Source organism: Centruroides sculpturatus, unplaced genomic scaffold (assembly GCF_000671375.1).
Source record: "Centruroides sculpturatus isolate CEXI.00-Female unplaced genomic scaffold, Cexi_2.0 scaffold50, whole genome shotgun sequence".
Lineage (NCBI taxonomy): Eukaryota > Metazoa > Arthropoda > Arachnida > Scorpiones > Buthidae > Centruroides > Centruroides sculpturatus.
In genome coordinates this window covers 819687-844523 of record NW_019384891.1, presented here as the reverse complement: position 1 = coordinate 844523, position 24837 = coordinate 819687, and the positions used below count along the sequence as shown (strand labels likewise).

Below are 24837 nucleotides of genomic sequence, written 5' to 3'. Positions count from 1 at the left end.
CTATTTCTAAGTAAAAATTGAAAGTGACTGTAGAAGTAATTTTTTAAAATATCCTATTTCGTGATAAAGTTTTAATACTTATTATTATAATCTAGACATGTTAATTTTTAAATATACTTGTATATTGAACCACAAGTATATATTATATATACTTGTGGTTCAATATACAAGTACTTTGGGCCACAAGTATATATTATATATACTTGTGGCCCAAAACTCCTTGACTTCTTCCAATGCGGCCCAGAGAAACAAAAAGGTTGGACACCCCTGCTCTACTGTATAATGCAGATGATTTTGTTCAGCACAATCATCATAAATTTCTGCGAAGGCAGTTGGAAGCTTTCCAAAATGACGAGTGAGGAAGAAACAAAGGCAAATGGACTATGTTATTGCACATACAACAAAAATTTTGCTTTGGCCTTGCATTATTTAGTTTCTGTGAATTTGAAATTTCACACCTTTATGTGAATTGATCCAATACTGTCAATTCACATAAAGGTGTGAAATTTCAAATTCACTGTATAATATACAAGAAGAATTTCTTTATTTCTGAACTGAAACTTATAAAATTACATTAAAAATTTTCTAAAAAGCAAAATAAAATTACTACAGTATAAAAATTTTAGAAGTTTCAATGTTTTATTATATGTTCAATATTTATTTTTTAAATTTTCAATTACTGTATTTGTGCAAATTTACTGCATTTATAATTTTTATTGAAAAATATACATTATATGAATTTTTAATAAATGCTTTATTATGAAATATAGTACTTTATAATAAAACTGCAACTGATATTTTGTTTTTATGTTGACAGTATTTGTCTTTAAATGTCATTGTTAAAGAAACAATAATGTTAAATGGGTTTTCATGGTATCAATGTTTATGTAAATGTCAATATGACAACCATGAATAAAATTCAGTATTGAAAAACTAAGCTTATTTTATATCAGAAATACTTGCTGATTCATTCATTCATTCAGATACAATTGTACTGTACATACTTGGCCCTGCTTATGGCATTACCAAGTTAAAGCAGACACAGTAAGTTTACAGGAGTTCCTGAATACATAACATTGTAAATAAATAAAAGTAAATATGAGAGAAAACATACAAATTTAACTAGAATGATATAATTACTATAAACAAGAAAAAAAAAGGAACATGACAATAAATTCTGTGTGAAGATGCAGTGTCATGTTGCAAGCTTGAGCAGTCATATATCATGCCTCAAGAGGTAGACACTGGATCAGTTATTTGCAGAAAGTAGTGAAAGTTCAAGTCTTCTGGCCAGCCTTGTGAAGGCTAGGTAAGTCTCTTTGGTCATGAATATGTCACTAAAGTTGCATGGCCAGGATATGTTCAAATCTTCAATTAGAAGTTTTAATTCTATACATTCTTTTTCTAATGTCACACACTCAAAAATATAATGGGTGATGCTGTCCTCTACTTGGCAGACAGGACAAAGGTTTGAGTTTCTATTAGTAAATCTGAAAAGATAACTAGTGAATTTACTATGGTTAGTAAAAATCTGGGTGGTGTGGTAGCTAGAAGAAAACCATTTAAAGCTGAAAAATGATTGATATCAGAGATATATTTAAAAGTTATACTATTGTTATTACAGTTCAAAGTGTCTTGCCAAGTGTGTATTGCTTCCTTCCAAAGGAGACGTCTCAAAGTTTGTTTGCTAATCTTATTGTAGACTATTGGTGCAGAGTTGTCACTGGTGGCCATTTTCACCAGATGGTCAGTCCACTCATTATCGACAGTTCCTTGGTGAGCCCTAGTCCAGGCAATAGTGATGGTATTATCAGAATTATTAATTAACTGCATAATTCCTCGGGCAAGTGGAGGTAAGCTAGAACTTTTAATTATACAGTAGAGCCTCGAAAACTCAGCCTAATATGGACTGAAGGGTGGCCGGGTTTGTGAAAATGCTGGGTTATCGGGAATGGCGTTAAAAAAATAAGTACGAGTATGGAGTCCTCAGAAAATATTGTACTGTACTTGTATGTATTGTTTGCTTGAGAATACAACAGAAAATAAACTGCCCAAATATCCTTAAACAAAGGAAAAGTACATACTTTATAAAGGCAGAGCCATTACTACATGAAAATGAAAATTAATGAACACACAGTGTACAGTAATTTACCTGATAAGACAGACCCCAGAAAAATACTTTATGAGGCATAAAGCTGTCTATAATGAAAATTAATTAACTAAGGATTTTTTTGCCCTGCCAGGGTATGGCCGACTTATCCGGAGTGCCGAGTTTTCGAGGCTCTACTGTATTATGTGCAGAAAGACAGTCAGTATAGATATGTATTGTGGAGGAGGTGTAATTAGCAAAAGTCCAAGTAAAGGCCATCTTGATAGCCATTAATTCTGCTTGAAAAACAAAGCAGGAATTTCCTAGACAGTAATATTTGTGATGTATTTCCTACATGTCAACGTAAACGACAAAGCTGCATCTGACAATCATCAATTTTTGAACCATCAGTAAATATCTTAATTTCAGCAAGATTAGTTAGTGTGGCTCATTTTGTTGGAACTGCCAGGATAGGGCATAGAGTAAAAAGGGCAGGTTTTCTCCAGTTTGTCCTGCTCAAAAGTGCCATTATTCAGATTAATGTCGTTTCCCCACATTGCTAAATGAAGCTTTTCATTGAGTGTGATAATTAAATACACAGGAGGTTTTCTAGCAAAGACCTGTAAGCTTTGGTTTGAAGCTGTGCAGAAAGCTTTGGTTATGTGGTTATGAGTATGAAAGTTCTTCACTGAGATGAGATCAACTTTCGTTTTATATGGACTTTACTTGTGGCCCACCCCCAGATGCCACAAGCATAGATAACCACAGATATGTAAACACTCATGGCACCAGTAGAGAGGCACCAGTTTTTCTTCGCTACCTTCCAGGCCTCAGGAAAGAGTCCATGGTACAGGCAAGCATTGTACATGTCACTAAGTTTTTGAGATCATGTTCCAGATCTGCATGGCAATTTCATTTGTAATGCCATTTGGTCCTGGGGCCTTTCTTCTCAAATTTTTAAAAGCATCATTGATTTCCTCATTGGTGAAAGGATGCATATTATTAGTGTTGCAAGGGGCATTAGCATCCATACAGACTTGCCTTTGCCAGTCAGTGTCAAGATCTTGTATGTCATTGGGGGAAAAAGTTTAATTAGTTATTCAAGGTCTGCAAGAAGTTGGTGGGGACATTGTCATCATTGGTATTAGAAGTTAAAATTTTTGTTTGACGAAGTTTATTGGTGCACATTTCAGTGAAACCCCAAGGGTTATTCAAAAGTTTTGAGCAGAATCTTCTCCAGCTATGTAATTTTGACAATTTTATCACATGTTTGTATATTTTTAATTGGTAAGGTAGGCATTTTTGTGAAGATTCCATGTATACACTTGCTGACGAAAGAATAGAGGATAGAGATTCCATAGCATGTATAATCTGTTTAGTAAAAGCCCAGAATTTTTAGTACTCAGTTTTATCATACTGCCAGATATATCACTCCTTTTCTTTGTCTCCAGACAAGTGTGATATGAGGCGCTAGCACCTACAGTCGCCACCAGAGGGCCTCCCGTCGATGACGTGAGCGTTTCGTCAGACGACCGCGCTTATTCGACCTGCCACGACACAGTTCAGGTGTGTTCGACAAGAGCTCCGCTACTTACGACTAAACAAAGGATTGTAGTGCCAATCGACCATCGTCCACGTTGGTGCCTACAGATATAACGAGGGGCTACTGTATTAAGCATGTTATGCAGGTGTCTGATAAAGACTGCTTGTTGACCAACCTTTACACTATCTGTTTTTTACATTCTTTACAGGTTGCAAATTCTTAGTAAAATTTTGTCCTGCCACAAATATATATTGATTATTAACAATCTGACAGGCCATAACAAGCAAAACTTTAAAAAACTAATAAGCAGGCTTAAAATGAATAAATACAAATGTATTCTGACAGTTTATGAATTAATTATACTTTCTATTTGCAAAATTTCTTCAACCTTAACACAAAATAAGAAAAGTGAACTTTTAATAAATTTTCAGGATTTTTTGGGATATTTCCCAGGTTAAAAAACAGCCAGGATTCCATTACAGAAACTCTATAGTATCTCGTGCATGATGCAGAGAGCATTTGCAATCCCAAGAAACTTTGGGTGATCCTGGAGATATTCTCCTGAAAATGAAGCACTATCAAAATGCCACAATATTACAAAATGCCTATCTGAGTCAGCAAAAAATTTTGAGTACCACTTTTGTGATGTTTTTGCAACAAAATCTAATGATATCATTATACAGGATAAACAAAATGTCAGGGCAAAGCTACTACAACACGTATGTGTTCCAAAGCATGTAGAAGTTTGCGGCAATGTGCACTGATGTTTGCAACAAAATATGCGTGCACTTATTAATGGCAAGATGAAAACTGCAAATGAATTGTTACAAAACAAAGAAACATGGAAACAAAACAAAAACACCAAAAAACCATTACACAGATGAATAATGAATGAGAATCATGTTTATTTTGTTGTATTACTGTATTAAATAAAAAATTATTTTCAAATTTTTAATATTGCATAAAAAATTATACAGGAGTGGTCTGTTACAAAAATTTCTACAGAGTGTACTGTAGGCAATCAAACAGACAAACAACATTGAAAAGTGTCAATGGTCTTGGAAAATAAAATATGAGTAACAGCATTCATTTGGCACCTTTTCCAGGCCACTTTAAGAAATTAATTAGTGGATAAAAAGTTCCTATGTTTGACATTAGATTAATCAATTAATTGTTACCTACATTATAGATTAATATATTGAGTTTAATGTTAATATGTCGAGAAGTTAAAAACCATTATGCTATTCCACGTCATTAGATGGCAGGGCAGCAACTATTCATGTCATCTGTCTTTGATGTTGAAGGGAGTTTTGTATATTAGTATATATAGTAATTTGATAACAATATGAATAGAAGTATTATTTACTGTACATAATCGAAATTGCATAATGATCACTATCAAAAATGAATGCAAGAATGCCAAGGAAAACTCTTCGTCACACAATTTTTCCCCCTAATACTGGCTCTCCACTTAACATGATTTTGAGGNTTTATGTTAATTTGTATTTTATTTTAATGTTATTGTTAATTTTTATTTTTAGTGTTAATATTAACACACAGATGTGATTTTAATACTTGTTCAAATTTAAAATTTTAAAATTGCTTTTTAAGCATTTGAAAATTTTGTATAGAATGTTTTGACCCAATTGGGATAGAAAGCGCTTGTCAAAGTATATTAAAAATATATTTCTAATACTGGCTCTCCACTTAACATGATTTTGAGGCAATTCAATCACCATCACTACTCATGCACAGTAAATTGCCTTCCAGTTAAAATCACTGAGCACTTGGAACAATGTATATTTTCACGTGGTGATTCTGTTGTAGTCAATCATCATGCAGCATCCATAATTCCAAGTGTACATGACATCATATTTTTACCCAATATCCTTAGCATTACATGGTGTGGAAATTTCAAAAAGGTGCAAAAAGCAAGTAATCAATGAAAAACATTAAAAAATATAAAACTTTTATGTATTTAATTTAATTAAGTTGAAAGTTTTGCTATCATTTAAAAAGTTGCCATAATTCATTGTAAATTACTTTCCATTTTGCACAGTGTGTATGCACACAGGGCAACAATTGCATCGCTCTATGAATCATCAGGTGATAGCAACACAATTGCACTAAAAGAGCTAGCATAAGAATCTGGAAGCTCATTGGTAGACAATCCTTTACCAATTATTTCGGATTTTGATGAATCCAACAATGACATGATAGCCAAACAATCCTACACTAAAGATGGAGGCAATAGTGAAGATGAGCAACCACCATAAAGGAAATGGCAATGCCTTTCTGGAGATGAAAGCCGAGGCCTGGATATAAATCTATAACTACCATCTTTCATAGGTGTTCATGGAATTCTCTGGAATGACATTGTCATTCCAGAGATTACCTCTGTAAAGATTCTCAAGATGTTTCTTGATGCTGTTTTGAACACTAATGTTCAGAAACGAACAGGTAGCAGCAGCAACAGAGGCTGAAAAACAAAAAGCAGGTAACCTCCAGTAACATTCCAATTCCAATCATGCAACTTGAAAATTGACCACTGATGATCTGAAGACATTTTTTTGGCATTGTATTTTATGCAACCAAAACTAATCTCAACTAACCAAATCTCACCTAAACTAAAACTTCAAGATTATTGGAGTACAAGTGTGTTCTGTCAGTCTTCTTTTATCAACTAGGCCTATATAGGAATGTGACAAGACTGATTTTTTCTATCTTGACATTCTTATATGTTGCTGACAATGAAAGCACAGTACAAATAGGAAACAAAGACTTTGATCCTCTCCCCAAGGTTCATGTAATAGTGGAAAACCTGCTGACCAAGTTTCAGACTTTCTATTTTCCTGGAAAGGAACTGACAGTAGAGGAAATTATCTGTCCATTTCATAGTAAAGTTTGCTTCCACACGTACCATACATCAAAGTGATCCAACTTTGTGAAGTAGCAAATGTACTCAATCTAGAAGTTTAAACAGGAGTCAAAGACAATGGACACTCCAGTCCCCAATTATTCTAGTTGCTTTGGTTCTAATAAACAGTAACAAATAATACACTAATGATCATCTTCAGGTTTTGAAGTAATGGAACATTTGTCCAACATTTGTTTAATTTAATGAAATTTTTACTGGTTTATTGGTAATTACAACTGGTACTGTGAGATGAAACCAACAAAGTCTCCTAAAGGTTGCTTTTGCATGTAAACTGAAAAATGAGGTAAGTGGTCAAAAGAAAAGATGCCATGTTGTCTTTATAATGGAAAGACAGTACATGATGTGTGCATTTTATCTACTGAACATTGTGATAAGATGGTTGAAATGAAGGTTCATGATAGACATAATGTAAGAATTGCATATGATTAAATTCTCTTATATAAAAAGGTGCTTAAAAATGATATATAAATTTTTTATATTTGTAATGGTCATGGCAGTCTGTTTTATCTGAGTTTTTGATTATATGAGACAGCATTGGTCCACATCACCTCAGATAATTGGGATTCTACTATACTATTCTTTTGGATTAATTAATATATTACAGTGCCAAATTTCATTGTATTTCTGGATGCATATTAATCATATTAAAATATCAATTAATAGTTTTTAAAATTTTTATTAATTTATTTATTTATACACTTCTTACAGGAAATTAACTCACTTTCCAATGACAATGCTTTACTTGAATTCTCCACTTAGTCTGGTATCTTATCAGTATCTGGCACTTAAATATTTTAAATCTTCTCACAGCTGGTTATATAGTAAATAACACCAATAAACCTTTATAATTAAACCAATAACCTAGCAATATATGCTACTGAAACTGGTGTGGAAGCTAAACTACAACAGACCAGCCTCATTAAATGCACCTTTCACACTGAGCAGATCAAAATTTTGGAGGCTAGAACAGGGTTGTCCAACCTTTTTTCTTAATGGGCAAAATTAGAAATTTACATATATTCAGTGGGCCATAAAAGTACTTTATATAAATACATGCTTTGAAAAGCTCAAAATGTGAATATCAAATTTTAATAACAAATATATATAATTACATAAAATACTGTATTATTGACATTAAAAACAAAAATTATACTCACACAAAATAAAAATAAATTCAATTGAGAGTTTTGACATTGCCTTCCTTTTATAATATTGTCAATATCTGCTTTTATGATACTAGTCTTAATTCTAAAAATATTAGTTAAATGGGAATCACTCAACCTATTTCTTTCAGCAGTTTTCATGTTTTTCATGCATAAAAATAATTTTTCACAACAGTATGTTATGCGTGTGGGGTAGTACAGTTTTCTAGCACCAATTAGGACATCAGGACATCAAAGTGTATTCAGTGAAACGAGAATAATTTTTACAACATTCTTTACCAAAATAAATGAAAAGGTACCTAAAAAATTTATGGTGCAGTGGGCCACACAAAAATGCTATGTGGGTCGTGGGTTGGACCATCCCTGCTCTAGAAATTTGTACAGTCAAGCTAAAGGGGGAATGCACCAATTTTAAGGAGGCGGCAAACATCTTGCATGCCTGGAGGACCTTTTCTTGACGATCCCGACAACATTAATAACAAATAGAAATCAATTACTTCCGTTAGGATTTGTTACAAACACATACACTAAATTTTTATGTTAATTTGTATTTTATTTTAATGTTATTGTTAATTTTTATTTTTAGTGTTAATATTAACACACAGATGTGATTTTAATACTTGTTCAAATTTAAAATTTTAAAATTGCTTTTTAAGCATTTGAAAATTTTGTATAGAATGTTTTGACTCAATTGGGATAGAAAGCGCTTGTCAAAGTATATTAAAAATATATTTGCTGGTTTAATTATAAAGGTTTATTTGTATTATTTAAATATTTTTATCATTTTTGGTTATTAGCCTCGTATTTGTTGAGATACCAAAAATTCATAACTGATAAGCAAGATATTTATTTAAGTGATAAAACAGCAGAAAAATCAAAAAGTATTAACAGAATTTTGTTGAAGATTGTCAATATTTAAAAAAAAATCATTAGAAATATATATTTGACTAATGCTCTCATCTATATTATAACTGAAATACTTATAAATTACCTTAATTTATATTCTTTTGGAACATTCTGTTCTAATGCCATGTATAATCATATATAATATTTTTTCAGTTATAGTAGGATTTTTTAAAATTAACAATGTTAAATATATTCTGATAGACGCACGCTTTCGACGATACACACTTTCGTCTTCTTCAGGTCATTAGAAGATATAAGATCCTTTTTTTTTTCAAATCAAAAAGAAAAGGAAAATGAAATTGCGTTCTTGGACCTAAAAATTAATAAATCCCAAAATACTACTACATACTCCGTATTCCACAAATTCAATGGTGTATCTCCTCTAATCCCAGCTATGGCATATCAACCGCAACATTACGTCAATGCGGCAATTTCACCTTTAATAAGAAGGGCCTTCCTCTTATCCAACCAGGCGGCTGTTGACACCGAACTTAGTATTATCTGCCAAGCGATAAATGAAGCGGGCTACAGCAAAGCCAAATTTAATTACATCCTAAATAAGGTAAAAACATCACTCTTTCCCGCCACCACGCTACACCGTCCAAAGGAGTCCACAATAGTCCTGCCCGCAATACCATTTTCTGGCCGTGTCACCCTCCGTATTTGTCGTATTTTTAGGCGACATGATTTGTTTCTGCCGATTTCTCCGCGGCCGAATCTTAGGAGGTTGCTGTCCAACGACAGGAATCCTTTATCCACCATTGAAAAATCGGGGGTTTATTCCGTCCCATTAGAGAATGATTTAGGCGGTCACACCCATTATATTGGTGCGACAATGAAAATGTTAGCTAGCCATATTTTAGAACATCAATATTCCATCAGGGAAGGCAGGAATGACACAGAACTCGCCAGAATGGTGCTACAACGCAAGCATACCCCTCTGTGAAATGATGTGGTCATACTAAAACATTGCAACCAAAATCTTGTATATATCTGGGAAGCCCTCATCACCAACGTATTAAAGCCCTGCAACACCCCCACACTGGATTTGCCCCCTTTGTGGATCAGTTTGTACAGTTATATAAAACATCGTAACTAAATCCACAATATAGAAACGTCTAACGCATGCGCAGTAAAAAACGCGCGTGTTTTTATTTAAATATCTTCTTATATTCTACCGTTGCTGTTATTCCAAATTAAGATTGGAATGTTTTAAATTTTGTATTCCAAAAAAAAAGAAAAAAAAAATCTTATATCTTCTAATGACCTGAAGAAGACGAAAGTGTGTATCGTCGAAAGCGCTCGTCAATTTAGTGACATACGTATTTAATTTAACGCTTATATGATAAAAAGTTCTGATAGTTAAAAAATTTCAAACAAAAAAAACTTTAAAAAATTAAAGATTTAGTTTTAAAACATTAACAAAAGAGAAAATTCGGTAATAAAATACAATTAATTCCGTTAATAACTTTATCGAATTTTAATATAATTCGTTTCTCGTTTTGAACTTACTTTAATTAAACTTACTTTTAATTGTAACCTTCTTGGATTATTTTATTAAATGACAAGACACGAAAATAATCTGGTTATAAAACTTTACAGACACAGTTAAATTTACCTTTCTTCCGTAAATTCGACTTTAGACATTTCCAGTTACTATTCCAACATTCGAAATTTTTACCAACCTGTAAGCGTCTTGCTGATTGGTTGAAGATTCACGTTTGAATTTATTCCAATGACAATGCTTTACTTGAATTCTCCACTTAGTCTGGTANATTTTAATAACACTATTTCGAAATAATTTTTTTATAATTAATATGAAACTACTATACGGTATTTGTGTTTAATTACTGAGAACGGTTATCAAAATAAATACGTCTCTACACACTGAGAATTCGATCGTGGGTTCGCGCCTCTCCCGGACGGGTTGGCCACGGGGAGTTTTTCGTGTTTTCTCCACGTCTGTAAAAAAAATATTTTAAAAAATTGATTAAAATGTAACTAACAGTGGCATGCCGTCCTTGGAAGCGGTGGAAGCGCCGCTTGTCTTGTATTTTCTAAAATATATATACATATTGTGCGATTATTTTCATATTTGAACGTACTTTGAATTAATTAAAATTAATATTTTATTATAACCGTATTATGTATCTTATTACAAATTTCTATACTACATGTGAAAAAAACGATAAGATTGCTATTGTATATTCGAATATCAGTGGTGGAATGGAAACGCTGTATTGTCGAATACGGGACAGCTTCCAAGTAGCTAGATACGCATTCGCACATGCGCTTTACAGAACACCAACCTCACGCGGTTTAGCTGATGGAAGCTACACACCGAAATATCGTATAACGCTTTCCAATGATTCTATCCAGGACCTGTTCTGGGCTGTTAGCCGCCTGCGTGCTAGATATTTGGCCGCCCTCGCCCCATTATGTGAATCACTAGTAGATTTATAACTTAACCAAACAGATAGGAGTTTACTGGTATGTTTTTATGATAGTTCTGTATACTTGACATGAGTTTTAAAAAATTCCATTAAAATATTTGACATATTTATTCTGCTTTTATTTCGCTCTCTCATCTTGGATTACTTATAGATTTCAATGTTAAACTAGTGATACTACTATTTGGTATGCCCCATCTATAAGGAGATGCAGAAAAAAGTATACAATTCTTGTACAATGTTTAAAAATTAACTGTTACTTTGGCAGTATCATTTACAACTAAATTTAATGAATGAGATGCACAAGGTATGGAAAAAGCTCTAGAATTTATTTTCCTTAAATTTACGATTTATGTATCCGTTGTCATAAAAATTTGTCTTTCCACTTCTTTCCAAGACTACAAATATTCGAGTACAAAGTAACCGGTTTCGACTTATTTCTACTTAAGAAGTAGTTAAATAATTAAGAGAATAGGGAATTGGGAACATAAAGAAAATCCTGCTGAAAGACCCAGAATTTTACTTAACTGAACCAATCTCTAGAAGAGTAGAGTGGGGACTGATTTCTTCGTAATGTTGGATGTAATAGACATAAATTTTTTAAGTTCAATGAGAGTGACCGAAAAGTTGTAAATTTTGGAAATTTCCGTAGACACCTGGTCCTAAAAGGAATTAGAAAACAAACGACGGACAATCGATTAAGTTTTACATATTTGGATTTTTACAGCTATGGCGAGAAACGTTTAAAATTTACAACAATCCTGTCGCGTCCTTTGAGATACACTAGTGATGCGACAAAAGAGGCATTTGACATTGACCGGTATCGGCACTCTTGAGATTTGGCAGCCTGCGTGCATGCACGCACCGCACACCTACTCTGATTCCATCCATTAGCCACTCGTAGGGAGCTATTTGACTAAGTGGATTGTTTTAAGATTTAAAAAATAAAGAATATTTTGATATTTTTATGTACGTTTCTTTACAAAAGCTGTATTTATAATTTTCTTTAAAAGTATATTCATACAATTGAAGAATATTGTGGTGAGCACGAGGTGATGAATGAATTCTCACAAAGAGACAGGAATATAAAACAATAAGACGTGCTTTATTTTACTGTATGAACATATATACAGGAAAGGTTCGTTGATTCCGACCTCCTTGTTCCTCACTTTAATTAAACAAAAGGGAACAAACAACACCGATTGTTGATTCACAGTGGAGCTAAACTTTTCTTTCGCGTAACAAAGGAGACACTTAATTACTAACTTAAAACTACTTATAACTAGAAGAGGAAAGGAAGAACAAGAATTAGAATAGAATGGGAGAACAAGAATGGAAATTTCTAGTAAGGAACGGGTACCCGAATGGTTGACTGCGGTGGTGGCCACTAGATGATTTCGTCTTGGGATTCTTTTCTTCTATGGGGACGGAGCACATGCGAGGACCCAAAGTTCGTCCTTTAGTCTCGGCTTTACCAATGTTCTTTTTCTCTTCCAAAGCTAATTCTATCTTTTGTGTTCTTCGTAACCCTTCCGGCCGAAGCAACACCGAACTCGAGACCGCTCTCTCCGACGGTCTTTCCTCCTTCGGTCCAAAGCCAAAAGTGTCCTTTATCGTCCCCCACTTGCCCTCTGGGCTATCTTCACTCCTTTGTCCCGAAATTGGGTCACTGACCACCCACATTCAGACGAAAGTTCCAGAAAGTATAGAAACAGAACAAAGAGAAAGGGGAATAGAATATTCTTATATCTACATATATAAAATAAAAACAACAAAAATATACTGGTGTACCACCACAATATTTTGTACCAGGTATGTATATCCACTACACATTTTATTTTACCAGTAAGTTTTTATAATTTTATTTTTAATTTTAGTCCTTATATCCTGGCTAGCGATTCGGAATGTAATTGTGATATTACTGTAAAAATACATTTAGAGAAGTCTACGGTTTTTACTGGCTTATCGAACAAACGAATACAAATGGACCCTAGACCAGGGGTGGCAAACCTATGGCACGCGTGCCTAAAGTGTCACGTAACGAATCATATGATTTCGATTTATCATCTGGCTTTTTAAATCACTCTTTCGGTTTATCACCCGATTCTTCTTTTTCAATCAGCTTTTTTACATTTATTTGAATTAAATCACATTCGTTTAGTTTACTTAAATATCGTTATTTGAAGTCTAAAACTTTGGCACGCACAAACATCTTTGTAGCTAAGTATGCTTACTACATGGCACGCGGTCTCAAAAAGGTTCGCCATCCCTGCCCTAGACCAGCGATTCCCAACCTGTGGTACACGTACCCCTAGGGGTACGCGATAGGTTGTTTAGGGGTACAGAAAAAAGTTAGTTATTATGGCAGAAAAAATAATATATTATGTATCACAAACTAATAGTATTAAAAAATTATTAGGTAAAATATGTTCCTTGCAACAATCACAACTTCATTATACATTTTTCTTTTAGGTTTTTTTTCTTTAATTTAAAGTTACAATATGTAAAATTAACAATACGGTTACTCACTAAATTTCTTAAATGAGGGGTACAATCTAGAGATATGACATGTCAAGGGGTACAATCTAGAAATATGACATGTCACGGGGTACGCTAATGAAAAAAGGTTGGGAACCACTGCCCTAGACCATCACTAACGCGCAATTAATTGATAACCCCTGGAAGTCGGCTTCTTACAGAAACACAGCTTCCCTATCGTTAAATGTCACGGCACGCCACTGGTATCTAAGAATATTTCTAACGTGAACACTACAGTTCAACTGCTGTTAGTGGTCTTAGTAGTTGGGGTGTACAGACCAACCAATCAATGCATCGCAGATTAAAGTTGTCACCCCAGCCCCTAGGGTCGTTCTGGTGCGGTGGACAAGTTTTAAAGCATAGAGAGTATCCCCGCGTTTCTTTACGCAGCGAGAGTTTAGCGAAATGACAGCAGTGTTGCCAATTAGAAACCAGTTTCAGTGTGTTCGCTGTAAAGCGCTTCTAGAGCGCTGCCTAAAGAAATGCGGGGTATAGGAACTGTCCACTCCATGTATACTTACTCCATGTGTAAGACATAAAAATGCTTGTGGCTCCATCTATTATGAGATTCTGTTTTAAAATAGCTTTTGTGTTATTATTATAAACTGGCGATAAACTTAATTTTAAGGATATAGATGAGTTTTATTTTTAAAAACTGTAAATGCTAATAACGAGTAAAATCTTCATTAATTAAATCCGACCCTGCTCGAAATAAGATACCCATCTATCTTCCACTCCCTCGACCTATAACCACCAAAATTTAGTAACATTAACACTCAAACCTCAAAGTTTTGAGAATACAGTAGAGCGTCGATTTTCCGAAAGTCAATCATCCGAAACGTCAATCATCCGAAAGAATTCCAGTCGGCAAATTTAAATTTTCGCCAGTGCTATGGCGCTTCAATCTTTGACTATGTCTTGGGCTACTCAAATATTTTACGTTTTTGATACTAAATTCTGAAGTATAATTTTTTATTGTTTTTATATTTTTCAATATATTTATTTTGTTTGTACAAAATAAAAAAATAATTTTTAACGATACAATAGTGTTTGTTAGGCTTAACATCGACGAAAATTCAACGCGAAGCGACATGCAACAGAGAAAAATTTCAACATCAGATACGTTAAACAATTTTTTCGTACATAAATCGGTTATCCGAAATATTAATTATACAAACAACCCCAGTCCTCAATTGATTAGGAAAATCGACGCTCTACTGTATATTGAATTTCTTTTTTCTAAATTCTTACTTGCAACTTAAATTGTTTCCAATTTTTTACTGTTCTTTTATCAAATCTTTAGCGAAAATGTAACATTTAAAATATAACTGTACGTTGTATTCAGGCATATTCTGTCGTCAAATATCGTCATATTCAAATAGCCTAAATTCTGTGAAATATTAAAATAAACTTTTAAATGTTATGAAATTATGTGTGTGTGTGTTGGCGTCTAATTCTTTAATATCTCAAAATAGGGTAATGATTGAGAAACAAAATTTTGCATGGTAACTTGTACATAAGGGGCATTAATTACATTTAAATTTATGTTATTTATAATATAAATATAAAGAGACATAATATCTCTTTATCATCAGGATATCTCGAACATCAAGAAAAACATCTCGACCATTCGGAAAAATTTCCTTTAATTTGAATAGAATCGATACTTTAATTTAACAATAGACCTTCCGTTGCAAAAGCTAGTAAAAATAATAATGGTCCTCTGGGTTGATCTAAAAGAATGATCCAAATTTGAAAAAAATTATCAGATCAATACAACAACGAAAAATATATTTTATTAACTATAGATGAAATTAATCCAAACTAATTGGAATGTGGTGAAGTGTGATAGTGTGAAAATACAGTACATGTGTACAGAGTTTAAAAGTACAAAATTCTTTTAACAATTATTTTCATATTATTTTTAAGTACCAATTGAAAACAAATGGAAATCATGCTACAAATTAATGGCACGCTATCACATGGCAACCATTTGTTTAAAAGGTAATCTTTTTTATATTGATAAAATTTATGAATACGATTTATAAGAATTTCTTAGAGTTACATTTAACTTAAAATCAATTTCAACAGAATTATCTCTCTAAAAATGTTATCTGTATTTGAATACTTACGACATAGATCATTTAACATTGTATTCGAAGGATTATTATACATCTAATTTAATTAAAATAATTTCATGTCAATGAGTAAGTGAGAGAATGGGACCAAAGCATCTTCAGTATATTAAATATTTATATTTATTTTCTGTTTTCGTTTATTTTTCCGTTTTGTGGATGATAATAAACATTTTCCACGAGTTCGGCAAGCTCACAATAAACTGGCAAGCGGTAAAGAATGTGCCCTATCCGGACCGACATCCATAAAAAAACTTTCTGAAGTTGCTGATCCAAAATCGAATCTGAGTCTCATGGAGCTGCTTTAGCGTCTCATTATCCGACCTTCCATCATTTTCGGTTGGAAAGGTTTCTTAACTTTTCCAACAATCCTTTCTTTAAAACAGGATTTAAGGTTAACGATTGTATTGAAATATTGTATATAAAAGTTTTGGCTATTCAAGATCAACAAACTGAAACATGGGTGTATTGAGTATTCAGGCATTGTAACAAGCTTCAGTGGATCTAGGACGTTCGCGAATAACGCAAAGTTTTTATATTTTCTATTTTAACACAATTTTTACCTCTTTAACTATTATTTAAACGATATATTAAACAATTTATTATATGTTGTTTTCAAATCAAATATAATATATTTAATATTAATAATAGTTTAAGTAAATTAAAAATATATATATGTATGCGATTTCTAAGAGTTCTAGGAGACACGCTACTTCGAATTCACCTTCAATTTATTTATTTATTTAGGCTATATTTTAAAACTAAATTTTACATTGTGATAATTTTATCTCAATTTTTATCCACCCTTCCTGTAATAAATTTTATTCAGTTTTGAAGATTCTGTTAAGTTTAAATTTTTAATATTTCGAAAAGAAATATTTTCTAACTATAATTTAAATATATATACTGCATTTATAATTAAATAAAGAACATATCTTACGACTTAGTCTCTTCTGTGCAACTGAATGTATAGTTCTAGATGTGTTGTACAGAAGTGTTCCTCAAACTTTCTGTGATCGTGGACCAGTTTTCTTTCATTTAAATTCCTCGCAGACCAGTATTTTCGTGAAATTAAATACAAACAATTATAAAATGGAGAGAACCAAGTTCAAAAGCATTTTTTAATTTTTATTTTTAGATTGAATTAGATTGAAATGGTTTGTAAGCCGTTTTCGATCGCCAGTCCACTACGGTACTAAGTGCTTAAATAATAAAGCAAAACGAAAGTAATAAAATGATATATTTTTATGTTGTTTTATTGAAGCAATATATAAAATTATGAAATTTTAAATGAACTCTTGTCGTGGCTCAAAAATAAAATATTCGTGGAACAGCGCTGATCCGCGGACATAGTTTAAGTAAGAGCTACTTAATCTGTTTTATGTTACTGTAAGGTCTGTTATCCTATTTTAATCACAACGGAAAAGTCTCAGGTCTTTTATAAATACATCCTCCGTTTGGTTTTCCTCTTTCCATATATGGTATCTATTTATTCGCAATTTTAGGTACAGGATCAGCAATCCTTCATTCTTAAGATGTGTCTTGTAAGACGTAATCGTAATTCAATGACTGTATTGAAAACTTGACAAATTTATCCTGTGTAAACTTTCTTCGTTTCTAATATGATCTCGGTTTAATATATCTAGCAGTCTACTTTCTTAAATACTAATCGATTGTGTTAAATATTTATAACATGTGACACAAAGACAAAACTAGAACATATGAAGGCTTAAATATTTTAATAAAATTTACAAAATGGATCAAAATATATATAGATACTTTTAAAAATACAACAGAATTAAAGCCTTTTCAGTTAATTTAGCAATAATTTAATTTAAAACGATATCTACTAGTTTAACTAAAACAAATGTGATTTAAAAATTAGTCACGGATGAATGAAATTATCAAGTAACATTATGCTTTACTTAAGAAAAAAATTTATTTTAGGTTGGAAAAAATTATTTGTTAAGGTGGGGCATAATTTAAAAAGTTATATATCATTTATAAAGAAATTTGTACTATATATCGGCTATATAAAGACTCATAGGATATAAATTTTATATCTTATTTGATTTTACTCTTATAAGTCTCAAGAGTTAAAATTTCAAGTGTTTATACAAAAAAAATATGGAAAAAGCCATTTATCAGTGATAATATCGATAAATGGTTTTAATAGTATTGAAAATTTTTTCAATACTATTTAAGCCATACAAATTATTTTTAAATCAGAAAATACTTTAAAATAATTTGATAAACTAGCTTTTTATTTTTCTGATTTTAATCATGTCTGTTTTGTATAAAATAAAAAGAAAATATAATTTATATTTATTTAAAGATTCTTTTCTACAAATTCTATATTATAACCACTTTTATATATTATTATTCAAAAGGTTGAGTGCTTCTGAGCAAAGCCAACCGATCAATTCTGACAAAAAGCCCATAAAGAAATATAAACAAATCATTTGCGAATATTATTTTTAGGTTAAAAAGACAATAGGGAATAACTTTATCATTGTACAAAACAATTGTTTAGAGAATTTTTAAACTTGAAAATATTTTTTTCAAATAAATATAAGTTTAATTTTATATTTTAAAAGTTTATTCATATAAAATTTGGACAAATTTTCTCAATATATGTAAGATTTTTGGGTTTATTAATAAATATTATATCAGAATCAAAACAAACGGAGCATAATATGATAAAGAACTGGTAAAATTATTTAATGTAGGTTTATGTATAAATTATGTTTATAAAAATTATTTATGGGTTATTTCCATATCAGTTCAAGCAGGAATTGGTCCTCACGATGTCGGATTCTGAAGATTTCCGCAGAAATTTTAAGCTCAGAAGGAGTTTAGGGATGTCTAACAAGTAAGATCAAAACCCGTCGCTTAGAGAGTTATCAGGTAAATCAGCTACCGAAAATGCTGCATAAAATGTGCAGAACTGATCGCTAACATTTTTATCAGTTTTCTTTTCTATAACTGCTGTAAGGCAAGATGCTGTCTGTGTGCCAAGGTAAGAAACTGCGAAAATGAAATCATTGATGAGAAGCCAAAAGGGATCGATTGATTCCTGTAATGAACTAACTCGTAAGTGGAAAGAAATCATGTTAAAATCCTCCATTCATAAATCTTCCATATGTACCACAGACATTGGCACAGCTTCGTCGTATAGGCCTACTCCTGATTTCCTTAATAATAGGTGCCTCCTTAAATCTACAAGTGCCCTTTACACCTGTTTCACTGACTCATCATATATCTAACAAGAGGTTATTCCTTTATTTTATTTTATTATTATTATTATTATTTTTTTTTTTGAATGATAACTAGTGGCGATCTAGTTTTTATCTGAATATCAGAAATGAACCGGAGACTTGCTTAAGTAGCAACATCTCTTTAATTTGTCACCTAGTCTATTGCTTGGTCCTTGCTATATGGTGTTCAAAAAAGTGTCGTGTTACACTACCCAAGTTGCGTAACCTGAGGTAAATACGGCAACCCAGCACAGGACAGAGTGAAATAGTGAATTTGAAAGGGGTACTTTGTCATACATCCGACTTAAACATCCGACGTCAGTCCCAGCACACTGCTACTGGCCGTAAACCGACTTGAAGTAAGCCATATGCTTCGTACATGTAGTACACCAAAACTTTGACTTGACTTTTCTCCTTTAAATAAAAAATTACCTCCACCAAACTTTGCCATTCAATAGAAAAAGAATATTATGTGAAAAACTATGTGAAAACGGGCGAAATCGAAGAGGGATGTTTTGAGCTATTCAATTTTGAACATTCGAATATTTAGTACAAAAATGTTCGAATTAAAAAATTAAGTATAAACTATTGTTCCTCGTCTCTTTACCTACAAAATGCAAAACACCATATCTTCGTATAACACCTACTTTCCGAAATACAAGCGTTCAAGTAAACAGCTTTTCCAAAAAGTTCAAAATTTGGAAACTAGTATAAAATCATCAAAAAATGACAATTTTGCAAAATGTTTTAGAGAGACTTCATGTGCATGCAAACCGAACTCACTTTGTGAAAATCGTCAAAGTCCGACAACTGCTTGAACTGGCTTAGAATGACTCTTATACAAAATAATAAATAATGATGCAATCCGAAGATACAGATTCGGCCCAACCCATTTACGATACTATTTATTTTTACCGATTACAGAACAGAATTACAATAACTTCTATCTCCATAACGTAAAAAAAAGTCTGATAAATGATGTTTGTACGTATCATGTGACACTGGATGCAAGTATGAAGTATAAAGGTCAGAAAACTCATTTAATTTCTCGAAATTCTTGTAAAATTTTTCGAAAGCCTTGTAAAAGAACTTAGTTTTCTCACGAATCCATTGAAAATTTTATTATATTTTTGTATGACTTTTGAAAATTAAATTGACAATACAGTATATGTTTATTTATTTATTTTTTAGATATTTTTAAAATTAATTCGAAAATAATACAATTTAATTCTTCTCACCAATAATGCCCTTCTAATTTATATTTTAATACAAGAGTACCTAAGCTTTTTGATTGTTAATCCCTTCAAGATTCCTCGACCTTTTATCGACTCACTCTTCTTTTATCTGCTAATACAGTTATTAATAATTAATAACAAATCTGGTGAACCAGTATTAATCCACACATCGCTTTCATGTAAAGAACTATTTACAGTATGCAAATTTACAACATCCTGAACAGTCACATACTTAGTCCATTGACCTAATAATTATTAATGAACCGTTTTCAATCAATCCCTAAAAATATCTTATCAATCATGGAAGTCGACGCGACCACTGCCTTATTAGATTAAATTTTCCTGTATCTAATCCTTATTATTAAAATTAACCACATGTTCCAAAATTTATAAGCCTGCCATCAGATATTTTAAGTTAAAATAATTCACAATTTAAAATGTTTCTTTTTGTTCAAAAATTTCTACTGGGATATTTCTTTGTTCTTTTCCCCCGTTTCATTAAAAAATTTTATACTCTGAAAATATTAAAAGATTCGTAACTAAACCGAAAAAAATCTTCGATCACATCTGAAATAAAGATAAATCGCCTTTAAAATTTTAATAGAAACTTACATATAACTTGGAATTATGCTATGAAATCTCTTTTATATTATCAAGGAATTCTTTATATTGTAATTTACATGGACAAATTTTTCATATCATTTTTATAATAATAATAAAAGTAATATTGAGTAAATATACAGTAATCGTCAATTAACATCAATATAAAATGCTACTTAAGTTTTATACGTTAAAATTAATACGATCAATCTGAACTTTTGTGATATTATTTTATGAAATTTCGAAATAAATGAACTTATAATACAATTAATAATAAATAAATATTACAGAATTAAAAATTAAGATAAAATGCTCAATATTCATCTAAGATTTAAAAAACCACAAATTGATTGCTAATTTAGGAAACTAAATGACCACAATGAATTGTTTATAGGTAAACCGTGCATTTATTTTTTTCTTTTTTTGCACGATATAGGTAATTTTTATTTAAATTCTTTTAAGAATAGTACTTCTTTCTCATATGTAAATCTAACTATAAATTTAATTTAATTTTATTGTTATTGTTTTAAAAATTCTATTAACTTGGCTGCCTAAATAAGCCGAAAAATTATTACGTTAGTGACTATTTTATGCATTTATGGAATAAATTTCCACGAATTTTAATATATTTCTTTGAGATAACTAACTTTAATTTAGGCGAATCATAGTTTATGTGCCCACTCCAGGAACATTATTTTTGCATAAATCATGGTCACATTTCTCTTTATAATATTATATACAATGTGATTAATATTTTCATAAGATAATGCATAACATTATTTTCTAAATTTTATTATATAACTTCTATTATTCCAAAGTTCTATAAGCGGAAATAGAAGCTTTTATTAACATGTATAATTTACAAATCGTATAAACTTGATATCAAATAAATTAATCGTATCTATCTCAATTGATTCAGAATTTTTTCCTGTATTCATGATAATTTTCCCATATAGATCACGAGTTATAAGGGATAATAATTATCGAAGTGAAGATTGCATAACGGCATTCTTCACTTCGAGGTGGCCAAAATTAAGGAATTATGGTAATTAATTAAAAAAAAATTCGATAAATTCGAATGATTTCATTTTGAAGGGCGTTTTGTATTATCATAAAATAATAAAAAAAAATTGTAATTATAAAATCCGAAAGCAAACTTTTGTAAACAATAGTATGATAATCGGAAAAAAGGCAGCCCTTTTAGGGAAAATTTACCTGGTATCTTAAAAAAGATAGTATGTATGATTTCATCCGAAATTCCTTCTTTCAAGTTTTATCTTACGTCATGTCCGGGAAACAAAAGTTCATTTCACTTCCGCTGTAATTGAAGAGATGATAATCGTTGCAGTTCATTTGACAATCGAACAAGAAATATCTTTAGATAAATAAATGCCCACGCATTTTATAGCTGAATTGAAAATATAAAAAAACACTTGTAATAAAAATAATGCAACTGAAATTTCAATAAACATTAAATCATACATTTTCGACAAAATAAGTAGTAATCATTAGTAACTATATAAAATCTCTGACATATAATTATTAATTAAAAATCATTCGCTGAATTTTATTGGTTTAAAAAGCATATGAATATTTTAGTATTTGAAATTTTCGAGATCATAAATAACGAAAAGATTATTTTAAAATATTTATATTAAATCAAAATAATTTTAAAATTAACTTACACTTTTATTACTCGATACTAATAATACTCGTACAAAGCAAATAAAAAAACTGTTTAGAGTTTTAACATTTTAAATATTAATTTAAATTATTTTAATTAAAAATTTCATTAATATAAACGTCCACTTTTTTTAAGTCTACTTATTTATTTATTGTAAACAATTATAAATTATATACCATTTAATATTTTACTCAAATATACAGCTATGATAAAAGATACACAATTTATTCAATATAATACATGCTGACATCATTGTCATATGATTCTTTTTTTAAATAATTATGGCTTGATATATTCTTATCTTGCTCATAAATTTGGAGCATACTGTTAAAAGCTACGTTAAAAAAATATATATATATATTTGTGTATATATATAGGCCTAATAAACGTAACTTTTAATTTATAAAAATTTATTCATTTTATAATATAATATAATAATTAAATATATTATTTATATTAAATAAATGATATATTTAATAAAATAAAAATAATATAAAATATATTGGTAAAATTCGTGGTGTAACGTTGGGATTTTTCATATTGTTTTGGAATATTGCTGTTAATAATATACTCCAAATTTATTAATTTATGAATATAATAATTATTTTATATTATATAATCATAATTATTTTTAAAATAATAATATGACAATGGTATAAGCACGCATTATATTGAATAAATCGTATATTTTTTTATCATAGCGAGATGTTTGAGTATAATATTAAAAGGTATATAATTTGTAATTATTTACAATAAATAAGTAAGTAAACATAAAAGTAGGGAGTTTATATTGATAAAATTTTGAATAAAATAATTTAATATTTACATTTTTTGCATTATTAGTGTAGAGTAATAATAAAGTATAAACTCATTTTAAAATAATTTGTTTTAATATAAATATTAATACTTACAGATACAACAAAATGTTTAAAAATAATCTCTGCATTATTTATAATTTTAAAAATTTTAAATATTAAAATTTTCAAATACTTTTAAATCAATAAAATTTAGCTAATGATTTCTATAATAGAACTTACATTTATAGAATAGAATTATAGCATACAAACTATAAGCTAAAGAAATCTAATTTAAACATTTTATTATCTGCAATAATTTATTTTTTTAATTAACGAAAAAGTAAAAAATTTTCTGTTAAATTAAAAATTACTATTTAAATAATAATTCACTGTGAATACAATAGGTATACCTAATTCCTTTTGAACCTTATCTTATAAATAGGATCTTTATGGTATGTATGTATGTACTGTACGTATTGTACTTTGACCTTAAAAACACGATACATCTATTATATATAATATACAGCTTATAGAACGTTGCTTTAATATAAAATTATTTAAAAATTAATTCTTTTTTATGAATTTTTTTTTCAAAATTTCAAAATTTATTCAAATTATAAATTTTGATATTAAATTACATATAAATCAATTTAAGATCACTTACAGGCGATTTAATTGCACGTAAGTTCATTTTAATAATTGAATATACTGTATAATATTCAGTTACACTAGTTTGTTTTGAAAACTTCTGAAAAACTATTTTTATTATTAGTAATTTTATTTTTATTTAATTTCATGATAACAGTGAAATACTGAATAATGAATGTCATTTTAATTTTTTTGCAAGAAATATATGCTATATTCTTGTGTCTTATGACGTCTTTTAGAATTTCGTAATATCATCGAATTGAAATACGATAGTAAATATTAGTTTCAATTTGTTACTAAGTCATGAGTCATAACAGAAAAGAAATATTTAGATAATTAGGTAAAAAAAAAAATCTGTTAAAATAAATTGTAGTAAAATTCCCAAACAAAATGTGATCATATTTATTAAAATAAATAAACACTTAAAAAGTTTTAAAATTAGCATATAATATAAAAAATGTAGGCTATTGTTACAAAAATCCCAAAGTTACATCATGAATTTTACAATTACAGTATACTTCATACAGGCCTACTTTTTACTTTATTAATCACTCAGCTTCTATAAATAAATAATACTTCGATTTTTCAATATTATTACGGAAAATTTGAAATATTATTGCTTAATATTATAGAATGCAGTCATTGTTATTAAATTAATATTATTATTATTATTAAAATTATAAATTATTGTTTATCATTCAATATTATTACTTAATATTATAAAATAAATTGCTATTAAGCAATAATATTTCAACTTTTTGGTAATATAATAAAACACAAATTTCTCTACAAAATAATATTAAATTTAATTTCGTTAATGGAATAATGTTTTTTTTTTTAAATTACAATTAATA

General features: G+C 30.1%; 1 protein-coding gene across 9 annotated transcripts in view; it reads right to left on the bottom strand.

Annotated features, from left to right (window-relative positions):
• Positions 1 to 22251, bottom strand: part of LOC111631238 (protein regulator of cytokinesis 1-like) — an 85820-nt gene extending 63569 nt beyond the window's left edge. For 4 of the 9 annotated variants that reach the window (XM_023375442.1, XM_023375443.1, XM_023375449.1 and 1 more), the window contains exon 1: positions 10258 to 10370. In XM_023375442.1, the coding sequence (XP_023231210.1) occupies positions 10258 to 10286 (29 nt within the window). In that variant the 5' untranslated portion in view covers positions 10287 to 10370. Of the gene's footprint in view, positions 1 to 7291; positions 7594 to 10151; positions 10378 to 22069 lie in introns of those variants that run through there. The other 5 variants (XM_023375448.1, XM_023375447.1, XM_023375444.1 and 2 more) reach the window with 5 other exon arrangements.
• Positions 22252 to 24837: the final 2586 nt, after the last annotated feature.